General features: G+C 28.3%; 1 protein-coding gene across 2 annotated transcripts; it reads left to right on the top strand.

The window, feature by feature from the left end:
• The first annotated feature begins 1,007 nt into the window (after window positions 1-1,007).
• LOC109800957 (uncharacterized) lies at window positions 1,008-12,746 on the top strand. 2 transcript variants are annotated; one of them, XM_020361894.3, is made up of 18 exons: window positions 1,008-1,093; window positions 2,937-3,013; window positions 6,396-6,504; window positions 8,392-8,449; window positions 8,585-8,703; window positions 8,836-8,871; window positions 9,038-9,157; window positions 9,236-9,355; window positions 9,914-10,049; window positions 10,173-10,346; window positions 10,571-10,726; window positions 10,834-10,940; window positions 11,040-11,121; window positions 11,220-11,361; window positions 11,665-11,824; window positions 11,913-12,029; window positions 12,123-12,246; window positions 12,331-12,746. In XM_020361894.3, exons 3-18 carry the CDS (start codon window positions 6,413-6,415, stop codon window positions 12,571-12,573), a joined length of 1,986 nt encoding a protein of 661 aa, XP_020217483.1. In that variant the 5' UTR covers window positions 1,008-1,093; window positions 2,937-3,013; window positions 6,396-6,412; the 3' UTR covers window positions 12,574-12,746. The 2 variants fall into 2 exon arrangements, with proteins under 2 accessions (XP_020217483.1, XP_020217485.1); XM_020361896.3 differs by lacking the exons at window positions 1,008-1,093; window positions 2,937-3,013 and adding an exon at window positions 6,032-6,184.
• The last annotated feature ends 2,237 nt before the right edge of the window (window positions 12,747-14,983 follow it).

The raw sequence follows: 14,983 nt of genomic DNA, 5'->3' as shown, positions 1-14,983 counted from the left end.
ATAAAGGTTTGAAAAAATGACTTTAAATTAAATTAAATTTTAAGAAACGAGATTTGTATTTAAATACTTTTATCTAGAAAGCAAGTTTACTACAAAATTTAGTGTAGATTTTTTAAATGAATGACAAAAGTTGCCTTACTACATCTAGTTAAACCGATGTTTTGAGGAAAAGTTATTTTTACATTAGAATAACAAAACGTATATTTTTTAGATATTATTTGTTAACATCAGTTTTTTTAACTGTTTTTCTTTCACAATAACATCCTTAATAATTTTTAAAATTTTTTCTCTTTTGATGTATCATTTTGGTTATTTCTAAAGAAAATTTTAATATTCTTTTTTATCAATAATTAAAAATTTATTTTACAATATAAATAATTTATTATAAATTAAAAAATATGATTGTATAATAAAATATTTATTTATCACAAATTTTAATTATTATATAATTTATATATATTTAAATTTTTATTTATTATGATTTTTAGTTATATATAAATCAAAATATATTATGTGTATTGTATGAGATAAAATACTAATTTGATAAACCACCATCTTAGTGGTTAGTGATTTGTGATAAATGTATTGTTCTTGTTGTATTTTTTTTTTTTTGATAAAAGATATTCTTTTTATTTTATAATACGTGTTGTGGTAGAAGAAAAAATAAGTGTTATATTAAATTTTCAATATAGTATTAATTAATTTTTTTTATATTTATAATAATATTATTTAGAAATGGATAGTTGTATTGCATTATTTCAAATTAAGAAGATCAATCAGAAAATTAATTTTATAAAATTAATATTTTATTTATTTATTTATTACGAATCATAGGGACTGATAGTTTGGTATATGACAGAAATTTTGTTCTTTTTTGTTTGACTTTTATTGTAGGCAAAAATTTAATTGAGAATCGCAATATCTTGCAACTTTGTTTTTTTCACTCTACTAATTTGGTAAATATTAACTAATCTGAACATAATGTATAAGTTGAATAATATATATACGTGGGACTCTCAAGTTTAAGAAGAGCACACGAACTTCTTTCTGCCTTCTCACAGGCTCCAGAATTGCTTCTAATTAAGAGACATAGGTTTGTAACATTTTCTGTTGTCTGTCTTTTTTTTTTCTTTTTTTTTTCCTCTTCATTTTCTTATGTCATCTTAAGATGACAATATACATACAAGAAAATATTCAATATACACTTTTTTTAAAAAAAAAATTCTTTCTCTATTTTCTTTTTGTTACTCAATGGATTTTGGTTACTTCTTCTCTTTTGGTTTTTTTTTTTTTCCTTTTATCACATCACCTGTTACATTAATTTCTTTCTTCTTTTTTCTTTTCACTATTCTATAGCATATAAGCACTTTAGATTTGTCTTGTTGAAAATTCTGAGTTTTTTTTAATTTCATTTTTATTTTGATTCATTGAAAAACCAAATGTTGTATCAAACACATCATTATCATTGATTTAGACGACCCATTGATATTTTTGTCACATTAGTTTTTTTTTTTTTTAATTTTATTTTTTTTACATTTAAGATCTATTTATCTACACATGGTCTTTCTCAAACTCCCACTATGTTATGTAATAAGAAGTACAATAGATCGAGATCTTATTGGGATATACTTCTGAATATATATATTTATATAAAAAAAATAATATAAATATTTTTTTTACATAAATCATTTTGTATAAACTCTCTTATTTATATTTAAAAAATTGATTAACCATTTAATAAACAAATTTTAATTATAAAAATAATTTATTTATTTTCTTTGTTTTTCCAGTATATAGTTATTGAGAAATTTATTCAAATAAACAATGTGTTAGAGAATTTTTTTTTAAAATTTAATGTTCAGATCTTTCGTTGGTTTGTGAGTGACCCATTTTCATTATTTTAGTGGATATAAAGTTTTTACAATACAAAAATTCAATAAATATATTTCCTTAAAATTTCAAGTTTTAATATATATATATATATATATATATATATTATTGAGAGAGAAAAATAAAAGAACTTTTGTTTAGAAAGTTACTTCCACTTCATGTGGAGCTTACATCATAATTAATCTATAGAATAAATAATTTTGTTTCTAAAAAAAGTATACTTATAATCATAAATAAAATAATACACTAATTCAGAGTAATATTTGAAATAATTAAAGAGTATATATTTAATAAATTTTAAGAATATTAAACATGATCAATAAGATGTATTGAATTTTAAAAGATTTTTTTAAAATAATTGTCATAAAAAATTTTAGTGTTCAATTGACACTTTTTAATAATATAAACAAACTTGTGGTAATATCACTGTTAACAATTTCATAAATTTTAATTGATCAACATTCAAAGAATCTATACAATTTTGTGTAAATGTTTTACAAGTTTTACTGTTATGTTAAATTTAACAATGTTTTTTTTTTATTTTTTTTTATTTTTACAAATTTAGTGTCCTTATACGGTAATTGTTTTTTCTTCGATGTAAGTAGACTCTCATATTCATTTGATAAGAAAAAAATAAAAGGTTTATCTATTAAAAATAATTTTAAAAAATAAAATCTTAAAAGTTATCATATATCGGTAATGTCTTGTTTTTTTTTTTTTTTTAAAAAAATTACAAAAATAGTTACAATTAGGATTGAACTTAGATATTTATGCTTCTAATTATTCAAATCTCTTAACACCCAACCACTAGACTGACCCTATTAGGTTTCTGTAAAATCTTTTGAAATTAAAAATAATTTTTCATAGTAAAAGGATTTTTTAAAATCTCAATCTAATTATTAATTAGATGCATCCTTAAAATTTAATTTTATTCTTATCCATCATTTATTCAAAAATAAAAATAAAATATTTTTCTATCTTTTATTATTTATTATTAATTGTTGTAATTATGCACAACTATTAACATTTATTTTTATCCAATCTAGATTCAGTGTCAGCGTGGTAGAAGTTACTAGATATTGTGAAGAAATCAGAGGACAATTTAGCTGCAAATATAAATCAGGTACTAATCTCAACTCATTTATTTCTTACAATTTGTTTATATTTTTCTGCATTTATTGTGAGTAAAAATCGTCCCAAAATTTTATATTATTGATTTTTTTTTGGACTAGACCCAAATCATATTTTACACGAACGTTATGTTTAGTTACCGAACTCCATCTGAATTAAAATTGTGTCATTAATTCCTTTTATGGCTAGTCCCCATTCCCCCACCTTCCTGTCTCAATTCAGTGAAGTCTTAAGGATTTTTTTTTTAATTTTTATTTAAATGATAAATTTTGTTTTAATATTAATCTTAAAAATCATTAGTAAAGAAATCTTAATAATCATTAATATTAAAAATCTTACAAATCATCAGCTATGCTCCAAGCTCATATGCCATTGTCTAATTCTTAAAAAAGTCCAAAAAATTTGACGTGTGCTAACTGTCAAGTGCCTATGGTTTTCAAGCCTTATTACTTGTCGTCTTTCCCTTCTACTATGATTCTTCGACTCTTCCTAACTAACAATACATGTTACTTTATTATATGGGCTGAAATGTGTCCATTTATTGTTTGGTAATAGTTTACATTCAAAACCAATTATAATTTATCTTTTAAATTAAAGCTAATTATAAAAATTAATAGTCTTATTTTACATTATCTATATGCATCGATAGATTTAAAAATTTTAGATAGCAAAATCAATATTTTTCATATATTTGTAGTATTAAAAATTTTATATATAACTTTTAAAAGTATAAATATATGTCATAATTATTTTTTACAAGTTTTTATATCTACAATTATAATTAAAGATAAAAATAAATTAAGTCAAACTACATTATATTATAATTTAGTAGGTTTGAACTTAACTTTCTTTAAAAATACATATCCTAAATATGACTTATTTATTTGTCATAAATATTTTTTTAAATGTTTATTTAGAATTGCACTTCTAAATACTTACTTTATAATAATTTAACACTAATAAAAATATAAAAATAAATATGTTAAATTTTATAAAAATCAAGTTTAATTTATTTATGATAGAAATATGTTTTTAATGTCTAATATAATTTTTTAGATGATAATTTATTTTAAAATATGTTCTAGGCTTAAATATGTTTTTAATCTCTCAAATTTAGATATTTCTTATTTTGATTTTTTAATTAATGTATACAATCTTACTATTTTAATTTTTTAATCAACATATACAATAAATAGAAAACACAAAAGATAAACATGCACTGCAAATTTTATTTCATAAAAATTAATTTTTTTTAATATATTACATTATGTATGTTGACATTAATATATATATATATATATATTATAATTAAATTTTTTTAAAAAATTAATTCATTATTAAGTAGTATTCCTTATCACATATAAGAATTAATTTCCTTCGAAAGTTTGACAAACATTAAATAAATGAACATCTCCTTTGAATTTATATTTTATACATATGATAATTTGAACATATATATTTATTTTATTAATATATATATATATATATATATATATATATATATATATATTTGGATAAAAAAATTATGCATATGTATATCAAATGGTAGTGGGAACAAGTGTTCCTACTAAGCTCCATCTAGATCCGCCGCTTTCTATATCCACAATTTACTAAAATTAAATTTATATATATATATATATAAAGTCAATTTAATTTTAAACAAATTTTAGTGAACTGAAAACTAAACAATAATTGTAAAGTGTATATAACTAATTGATTTTGATTTTAAAAAACCATAAAACATAGTTGATTGTTATATTTTACCAAATGCTTTCTATTGCCAAATAGCCAATATATATTGAAAAGGAAATAGCATTATTAATGACTGCTGTACCCCACTTTGATCAATCTATTTGTCATATATTTTCCTAGACACGATCTGCTAGGTACAAGGGGGAATAAATATATAACTAAGAGTAGAAAAACTTATAGTGGTTGACTTTATAAGTTACTTAAACAACGGTTTCACATAGGAAATTAATTTAATTAATGAATGTTCTGTAGAGAATATGTGAGTACCATATATATATATATATATATATATATATTGTCGAGTATTAACTGACATGCATGCAGGTTGATATATTGGCTACTACAACTTCGTTTGGAAGAGGTTAGAATGATTAGGTTTCCTGGCCTTGGTTCACAAAAATTTAGGTTCGGTTTTTCCAAATATAGATTCTGATTTTTGAAACTGGGGCATGCTGTTCTAGACAGGCTTTTCTTACCTATAATTCTAGGGGGTTTAATTAAGTAAGCAATATACCAAAGTATAGACTTCAGAAGAAAGAAGAGTTGGTCATTTAATTGTAATAATGACTTCGTTTAGATTATTTTCTATCACTAAGGATTAGGTATGTACCAAACGTACCTCCATTTTACAAGTGTTAATATATAATTTGGCTAGAAGTTTTTCGGTGTTTAATATATCAATTGACAAATTGATATCATGCCACAAATTTAATCGTACGTAGTCCTTAACAAAAACTTATATTTCCTATCAATGGAACAAAAAATTATATTTTTGCGAACTGAACTGTAGCTGTTGTTAAGTGTTTTTCCCATATTTAAAAGGGTTGTTACTAGGGCTTAAGTATAGGCATCATTTAAACAAATACATAACTGAATTATGGAACTCTAGGCAATGATTCCGCAACACTTCACAAAATATACAATTTATATATAATAAAGTCGAGCTTTTAGTGTCAAGAATAAAGACATATCTTATCATCTCCTATTTTACCATGATATTCTTTTTACACTTTCTGTCAATTTTTATGTTTTATTTCAAGCAAAATACTCGTTAAAATTAGATCATGTACAAGCTTTTACCGAATTCATCCTCATAAAATCATTATATATCCCTGTCTTCAAAGACATTTATACCCTTCTCGGTGGACCTTAGTCCAACGTAGAAAGAAGTTGGAGAAAGTGGCAACATCAAAAAGCAGTTCATTAAACAGGACTTAATTACATATACAAGGTCATTCACTTCCAGCACGTTTTCTAAAGGTACTTAGTAAGGTTCCAAAGAAATTTATATATATAGAAAAACAATTCCAAAGAAAAAGTAGCTATTAGCTCATCATCTGTTCATCTCCTGCATATAGTTTTCTGTTACTCCATTAAATTCTATGCGGGAAAGACTTCGGTGAATGCCAAGGTTTGTACGTGTCTTTCAGAATATTTATATATTAGGTTTAACTTGTTTGTTAACTTCGTCTAGTTAGTTAGCCAAATGGTAGTAGTATGTATATATGTGACAGTGCTCTTAAGTTTTTACTACAAACAGCACTATCAGAGTTCAGTTTGGCATTCTTCGACATATTCTTCTGTTCCTTGTCACGTGAAATGAAGCTTCAAATCATTTGCAGGTTCATATTGGTAAAAGATGAAGGTGGCATGTCAAAAACGGTTTTCATTCCAGTGGTGGTTTGGAATTGCTGTGCAGCTCAGCATAATCATGCTCGGTGCCTGTTCTAGGTTCTCCCTTCAGATCTCTTGCTTCTCTGTTTGTTAGTTACGTAGCAATTAATGTTGCTTTTGTTCAATGCATAGTTAAGTCTATCTTTTTGTGACTCGTACTAAATGATAAGGAAATCATGAGCTGAGAAAATGCATTCAGAACATACGTAAATTTTATTTTATATATTTTTATGAAAAATAACTTGCTACAGTTTTAGAAGATTCAATATAACAGAAGAGTCATGTTTTTTTGCCTCTTGTCCAATTTATAGATGAAACTTTAGAATTTCATGTCCTTCATTAATTTATCTATATGGTCCCGGTGCCATGTTACTTTTCACTTGCATCCATTAATTGATATAATAAAAAGACATGTTACGAGCTAGCCATTGGGGCAGTGAAAAGAGTTTATTGGCTAGCTTGCATCCACGTGCTTTCTTTGACGTTCTCAAATGTCTTCTTTATGTTTTCAAAATATAAAGTCTACTCATAGATGACCTGTATTTAATGACGCAAAATTTGATAAAAATGCAATTAACTTAACATTTTTTAATTAAGTCTCCCCAAATATGCATTATTCTAACCGACTCTGCATCAAATAGTATAGGCTGATGGTCTACTTCAGTAACAACCGAATCTCCTTTTCAAAACTTAACAATATATAATTTAAAGTCCATACACCTAAAATCGAAGTTTAATTGTTATTTAAAAATTATATATATATATATATATATATATATATATTATTTCACATCACTTTCACATTTATACGTGCTAATTTTACTATTTATATTTGCATATAAAATTGACAATCATATTCATGGACTTTTATATGTTACTTATCTTTTATCTTATTTTTCTTTTCTATATTGGGTGTCTTTTATATTTACCTTATTTATCACATATTTTTTTAATTTTCTTTTTCCCCCTACTTTATATACTAAAAAAATGAAATGCACACATATCATTGTTCATATAAAATAGTCATGGCAGTATTTAATTCAACGCTTTTCCAACATTTTAACTCATTTTTCTCTTCCTCTCTTTCTACAGTGTGAGGTCTTATATCAGCTCATTTTGATCATATAGTTAAATAGAAATAGTAATAAAAGTTAATTTAAATAAAAATAATTTACTTATTTATATATAATTAAGATTGGTCATTTTTACCTTTTACTCCATACATATGATATAACTTTGTACTTGCACATTTGTTTGGAGAGAGTGGGTGGTTTTACATTAATTGTGATGAGCACAGATACGTTGACGTAATTCACCAAAAAAGATAGGTAGACGTAAACCATTTTTAAAAATTCAACTATAAAACTTTTAATTTGCCAAACTTTTAAAAGATAGGTGGTTCCATTATTATTTTTTTTTTCCTTTTGGAAGTTGCAACCAAGCAGCTAAATATTTTTATTATCTCCACCCTATTCCTTTCTTTTCATTTTCTTTTAATCAAACGACAAATCCAAGTGTATTATATTCCAATTCCAACTGCTAGGATACCAAATTTTTTTTTAATAAAAAAAAGGGGAATAGGATGATATATATTATTAAGAACTACACTAAAACTAAGAAATGAGGGAGCAAAAAAACCCGTTTGCTAAAACCAAATATCAAATTACATTATTATTATTATTATTATATACACTTTTATATTTTTTTATATTTATCTTTCTTTATTACATATCCTCTTTTTATTTTATCTTTTCTAAAAAAATATGTAAATAAATTAAATTACACAACTATGCATCCATTCTCAAGCTGTAGTATATCCATTGTCCATTTGTTATATTTTTTTGTCGATTTTGAATATTGTCCCATTGAAATGACAACGTCACTTTGAGCTTATTTTATTTTATTTTTAACTTTCTTATTTCCCTGCATTGCTTCCACTTGCAGAAAGCTTTCGACGACTCCTCCTCCTCCAGTCAAGCTGAATACCGAAATTCCTCAGCAGGTGAGTTTTTTTTGGAAAACAATAGAATTCGTTCAAAGAACTGAAAAATAAATAAAATAAATACTTATAACAATTATCTGGCCTGATTTTCTCATCAAATGCATGGGTTTTAAGTCTTGACTACTTGATTTTCAGGTAGTGATTGGCAACGGCATCGTTTCCCTCAAGTTGTCAAATCCCGAGGGCCATATCATTCAATCATATACAGGAATTCACAGTGTATTTGATGAGAAAAATGCAGAAAATGATAGAGGGTATATACACATCACTCACTTCTTCGTATTAAATTAATTATATTTCTTCAAAATATTCCAATACTTGAAATAAAAAGATTGGATCCACTAAGTCCTAGTTTGATTGACATAATCTGGCTCTCATATTTATAGGTACTTCGACGTAGTTTGGAATGGTGCATTTGAGAGGTATGTATATTTCAGTTAATATTAACATCTCATGCATGCATCTCATCAGTTCTCAGTCACCATACCACTTCTTCTAAGTTAGATAACAACACCAATAATAAACCAATGCATGCTTCATGCACTGAGGAATTCGAGAGACAAATTTACGATTGAAACTGTTTTGCAGAATCCAGGGGACAAATTTCTCAGTCATAGTAGCTAACGACAGTATAGTGGAGGTTTCATTTTTGAAAAAATGGACAGCTTCCCTGAAAGGCTCAAGTGTTCCCATAAACATAGACCAAAGGTGGCCTTAATTCTTCGTAAATTTTGAAACAAATCCAGAATTTGCTCACCGACATTGTTTATATTTATTTCCGATCAGGTATATTTTGCGAAGAGGCGATTCTGGGTTTTATTCATACATAATATTTAATCGACCACCTGGATTTCCTGAAGTGGTGATTGACCAAATTAGGATTGTTTACAAACTCGACGACAGCAGGTAAAAATGTTACTGTGAAAAGTTAAAAGAAAAAGAAAAAAAAAACTTTTCCTTTGATTTTGAAAGAAATGTTCGTAATTTTCATTGACTGGTGGAGTTCCTAATTTAAAAGAATATAAATGCAATATGAAATGGCTTGAAAAACAGTTTCTTAAATCTGGTGTATAGAATATAAGCAATGAAATCGCTCCAAAAAAAGAGTTTGTTTTTCTCATTTTTCCTTATTTTATTTTTATTTTATAAACTGTGTATTTAAATGTTTTAACTTATTTTCATTTTATTATTATATGTTCCATGCATTTTAATGCAAATTTACACATCCTAATTGAATTTCAAATCATTGGTACTGTAATATTTTTTTTATTAATCATTAAAAAACAACTTTTGAAGCTGTTATTGGTATAAACCGAAAAAAGAAAAAGAATAAACGACGGTGTAAACAGATAAATTAGATTAAGAATACATATATCCTTTGTGTAGTTTAAGGTTATAACATTTTAGGAGTTGAGGAAAAAAAACAACTATGATTATATTAACTAACAAAAATCAATGATCCAGGTTCCACTACATGGCCATATCCGATACTAGGCAGAGGGACATGCCAACTGCGGGAGATAGAGCAAAGAGTCAACCACTGGCGTATAAGGAAGCTGTTCTCATAACCCATCCATCCAAGGCAGAATTTAAGGATGAGGTAACTCTTTCTTGCGTTGCTTATATATATGCATGCTGTTTGAGTTGCATGAACTTTTGCCACTGTGTTTCAATGTTTGTTTATAATATTTATGATTTGGACCCTTTATTATATTGGGCTTAGGTGGATGACAAATATCAGTACTCGTGTGAGAACAAAGATAACAAGGTTCATGGCTGGATTTCTAGTGATCCAACACCCGTTGGTTTTTGGTTGATAACGCCCAGTGATGAGTTCCGCCATGCTGGGCCCGTTAAGCAAGACCTCACTTCTCATGTTGGCCCAATTACTCTTTCCGTAAGTTCATTTCAACCTGTGACCTCACAAATCACTCCAATATTCTTGATTAGTGTTGTCTGTTACTCCATAAGCGGCACTCTAGTTAATGTTAAAAATGTGTTGACAATTGTAATAATAATACCATGTTAAACAGTCACAGAATCCAGTAATTGAAAATTAAAGTAATTCTCTGGATCATCATTAATTTTTCATTTTTGTTGTTTTATTATTTTTATGTGTAGATGTTTGTGAGCACTCATTATGTTGGCAAGGATGTAGAAATAGGATTTGCTGAGGGGGAGACATATAAGAAAGTTTTCGGCCCAGTTTTTATTTACCTTAACACTGTTTCGGACCAAAAACAGTTTCGGTCTCTATGGTCAGATGCTGTAGAACAGGTGCCAATTATTACCTTAACCACACTCACCTGTGCTCGTTTAATACACACTATTTGGCTGAATGATTATGTTATGACACAATATATTACTGTTCTTTGCTCAATTAGTTATCCAATGAAGTTAGAAGATGGCCTTATGATTTCGTTGGATCAAATGATTTCATTCCACCCAATCAACGGGGAACAGTGGCTGGAGTGTTACACGTCCAAGATGGGTATATGCCGATGCTTTATTTTCCTTCATTTTATTCATTCATTTCATAGGATCAACTTATATAGGCAAGCTAAATTCTTTGCTTTACCTTGTTCATCAGAGGGAAAGCTCAACCTGCTAGCAATGCTTACGTTGGTCTAGCTTTGCCTGGATTTGTTGGATCATGGCAAACAGAAAGCAAGGTACATTTGGAGTTAGAACAATGTGATTTAATTTCTTGAACTTTAGTGATGCATTCAGCTAACAATTAGGTTTGAGCTTTGAATATATTCTATCACAGGGTTATCAATTCTGGACTCAAGCTGACAAAGAGGGTCACTTCTTAATTAAAAATATTGTACCTGGGGATTACAACTTGTATGCATGGGTTCCTGGTTTCATTGGAGATTATAAATATGCAACAAAAATTACCATCAAACCAGGTACATTATGTTCGTCTGTCATTTATATTAAATATAGAATGATGTATGTGTTTTTATCCTAATGATTTATGCTTTTGGAGTAATTGGTTCATCATATGGATTTAAATAAAATTTTAAATATCAGTAAGGTACTATAACCCCATGCATTATTAACCCTCCAAGAGCTTAAATTATTTATATATAAAACCATTTGTGAGCTTCACAGTTTCACTTAATAATTTAAACTTTGGTGTGGTTAGTACGTACCCAAATTAATTATAAATTGTTTCATTAAACATTGAATCGTATGTAATGAACCTGTAGGGGGCAACATCAACTTGAATTCAATCGTTTATAATCCTCCAAGAAATGGTCCTACTCTATGGGAAATTGGGATTCCAGACCGCTCAGCTGCAGAATTCTTGATACCAGACCCTGAACCCGGGCTCAGGAACAGATTATATTCCAGTAATAGCCCAGACAAGTTAGTCCAAAACCCATTGTCAAAAATTAATGTTAACTTATGTTAATCGCTCTTTTTTCGTTTTCTCAAAGTATTTCTTCTGTAACAGGTTTAGGCAATACGGCTTGTGGGATCGTTACACCAAGTTATTTTCAACCCATGATCTCGTTTACACTGTTGGTGTTGATGACTATCACACGAAATGGTTTTTTGCTCATGTCAACAGGTATGTTTTGAAAATTTTGTACAATTTTTTTTTTTTTTTTATAATTGTGGAGCATGGTTGGTTTTGTCATCTAAACTGCACCAATGAATGCAGGAACAATAATAACACATACGTGCCAACCACATGGCAGATTCAATTCCACCTTCAAAATATCATTCCAGGAGGAAAGTACACACTACAACTGGCCCTGGCATCTGCCAATGATGCTAGAGTGCTGGTACGCTATTTCATTCCTTCCATATATTTTTTTCATTTTTTCTGATGACTCTGGTGGCTAACGTATTTTGAGATGGGTGATCAGGTTAGGTTCAATGACCCGAATAGGTTTCCTGACTTCTCAACGGGGCTTATAGGAGGTGACAATGCCATAGCAAGACACGGAATCCATGGATTGTATAGGCTATTTACTATTGTTGTAGGTAGTAATCAATTGGTACAAGGAAAGAACGTCATCTATTTGACACAGTCAAAAGACGCAGGTCCTTTCGCAGGAGCAATGTATGATTATATCCGCTTAGAAAGTCCTCCAACTAAAGCTACTTGATGAGTTGATGGTGATGATAAATAGGCGTGACTTTGTTACAATAGATTTCTCTCATCTCGCAATTTGTATAAAGGCAATGCTTATGACACAGAAGTGTAAAAGCATGCATCAAATAAAACTCCAATGAATTGTATTAACTCAAATATTTCTTCAAAAAAAGAATTATTCACAAACACCGAAAATCATTTATCTTTAGTTTCACAACGAACATCTAACGACTATTGCACACACATAGAAGGATAACTAGCTATTCAAGGCAAAGAATTAGCCTCAATATAACTTTTTTCCGATAAAATATAACTTTAAGGGTATATTTGATATTATTGTAAAAATTAGATTTTTCCAATAATAAATTATATATCTAATCATTTTATAACAATGAGAATTAATTTTTTGTTGGAGAGACTTTGCTAAAAAAAATGATATTAAGATAATTTCATTTGAAAAAAAGAGTAACTTTTATATAACAAATTATTTATAAAAGTACGTGTTAAATATAAATAGTGTTCTAAAATATGAAAATAATTTGGTTCGTCTTACCAAGCACACTGGTCAAATTAGTAGTAAATCTAGTAAGTAGAATATTATTCTTCTTTCATGAATTGAGGTAATGAAATCAATTTTAAACTATGTTTGTGACTAACATATATATAAATAACATATAAACAAGGAAAGTAAAATCACTACTTTTGTAGACTAATGCTATGTTTATGGGGTTTTAAGAAAAATATATCTACTGGTGGTAAAAAGTAGTTAAGGACTTCAATCCCTTAATTTGGGTTTATATTTTTTTTTTTGTCTATCACTTCAAATTTAACATAGTTCAAACATTGGAAGTTCAAATTTTTCTAATCTAGATCTTAAACAAATTGGCATAAAATCACTTTAATCGTATCTTACTACTCTACTTCCGTAACTCCATTAATATTTTATTAATAAACATTAAAAATGAAATCCTTGAGAACACAAGTATTCAAAAGTGTCATTCCTAGAGTTAACTTCAGACATTTTTTTTGTCCATCACTTCAAATTCAACATAGTTCAAACATTGGAAGTTCAAATTTCCCTATCTATATCTTAAACTAATTGACACAAAATCACTTTGATTGTATCTTACTACACTACTTCCGTAACTCCATTAATATTTTATCAATAAACATAAAAAATGAAATCCTTCATAACACATGTATTAAAAAAGTGTTATTCCTAGAGTTAACTTAAGACATAGTAATTTAACTAACCTAAATCAGAACATACACATGATTTCTCATCATGCATACATGTAATATCAGTTTCAAAGGGTTAGTTGTTGTAAGAAATTAAACATAAAAAATAATGCAATTCCAATATCAAGAAACTACATTAAATATTCAAAGATTCATATAGAGAAATTCCACGAAGTTCATATAATCTTAGAATAGTGGATTAAGCCTAACTCAACCCTACAAAACCGGCTTGTATGGTGAGGGTTGCTTTCCACTTATATACTATTTAATTGCCTAATCTCTAGTCGATGTGGGACTTGGGTTTTTCCCAATACACCCCCCTCACGTCCAGCACTATTAGGCTTGGTACGTGGATAAATGGTAGGTGGCCCTTTTTCAATGATCTAGGATTGGCGGGACTTGAAATACACCCCCTCATATCCATGGTGCATGTATCAATGAATAGTAGGTGACCCTTTTTTTAATGACGGGACTTGAATACACATACACCCCTCATGCCCATGGTGCATGTAACAATGAATGGTGGATGACCCATTTTTAAGAATCTAGGATAGCTTTGATACCATCTTAGAATAGTGGATTAAGCCTAACTCAACCCTACAAAACCGGCTTGTATGGTGAGGGTTGCTTTCCACTTATATACTATTTAATTGCCTAATCTCTAATCGATGTGGGACTTGGGTTTTTCCCAATATACCATCTTAGAATAGTGGATTAAGCCTAACTCAACCCTACAAAACCGGCTTGTAAGGTGAGGGTTGCTTTCCACTTATATACTATTCAATTGCCTAATCTCTAGTCGATGTGGGACTTGGGTTTTTCCCAATACACCCCCTCACGTCCAGCACTATTGGGCTTGGTACGTGGATAAATGATGGGTGGCCCTTTTTAATGATCTAGGATAGGCGGGACTTGGATTTTTTTCCAATACACCCCCTCATGCCTATGGCACATGCATCAATGGTGGGTGGCCTATTTAAAGTGGATCTAAATGGCTCTGATACCATGTTAGAATAGTGGATTAAGCCTAACTCAACCCTACAAAACCGGCTTGTAAGGTGAGGGTTGCTTTCCACTTATATATTATTCAATTGCCTAATCTCTAGTCGATGTGGGACTTGGTTTTTTTCCCAATATATAACCCTAACTATAATGAAATTAGAAAAACATGGTAAAATTATAAA

This window comes from Cajanus cajan, chromosome 11 (assembly GCF_000230855.2).
Source record: "Cajanus cajan strain Asha chromosome 11, NIPB_CcT2T_4, whole genome shotgun sequence".
Taxonomy (NCBI): Eukaryota; Viridiplantae; Streptophyta; class Magnoliopsida; order Fabales; family Fabaceae; genus Cajanus; species Cajanus cajan.
Note: the sequence above shows the minus strand (reverse complement) of the source record. Positions and strands in the feature narration are given on the sequence as shown.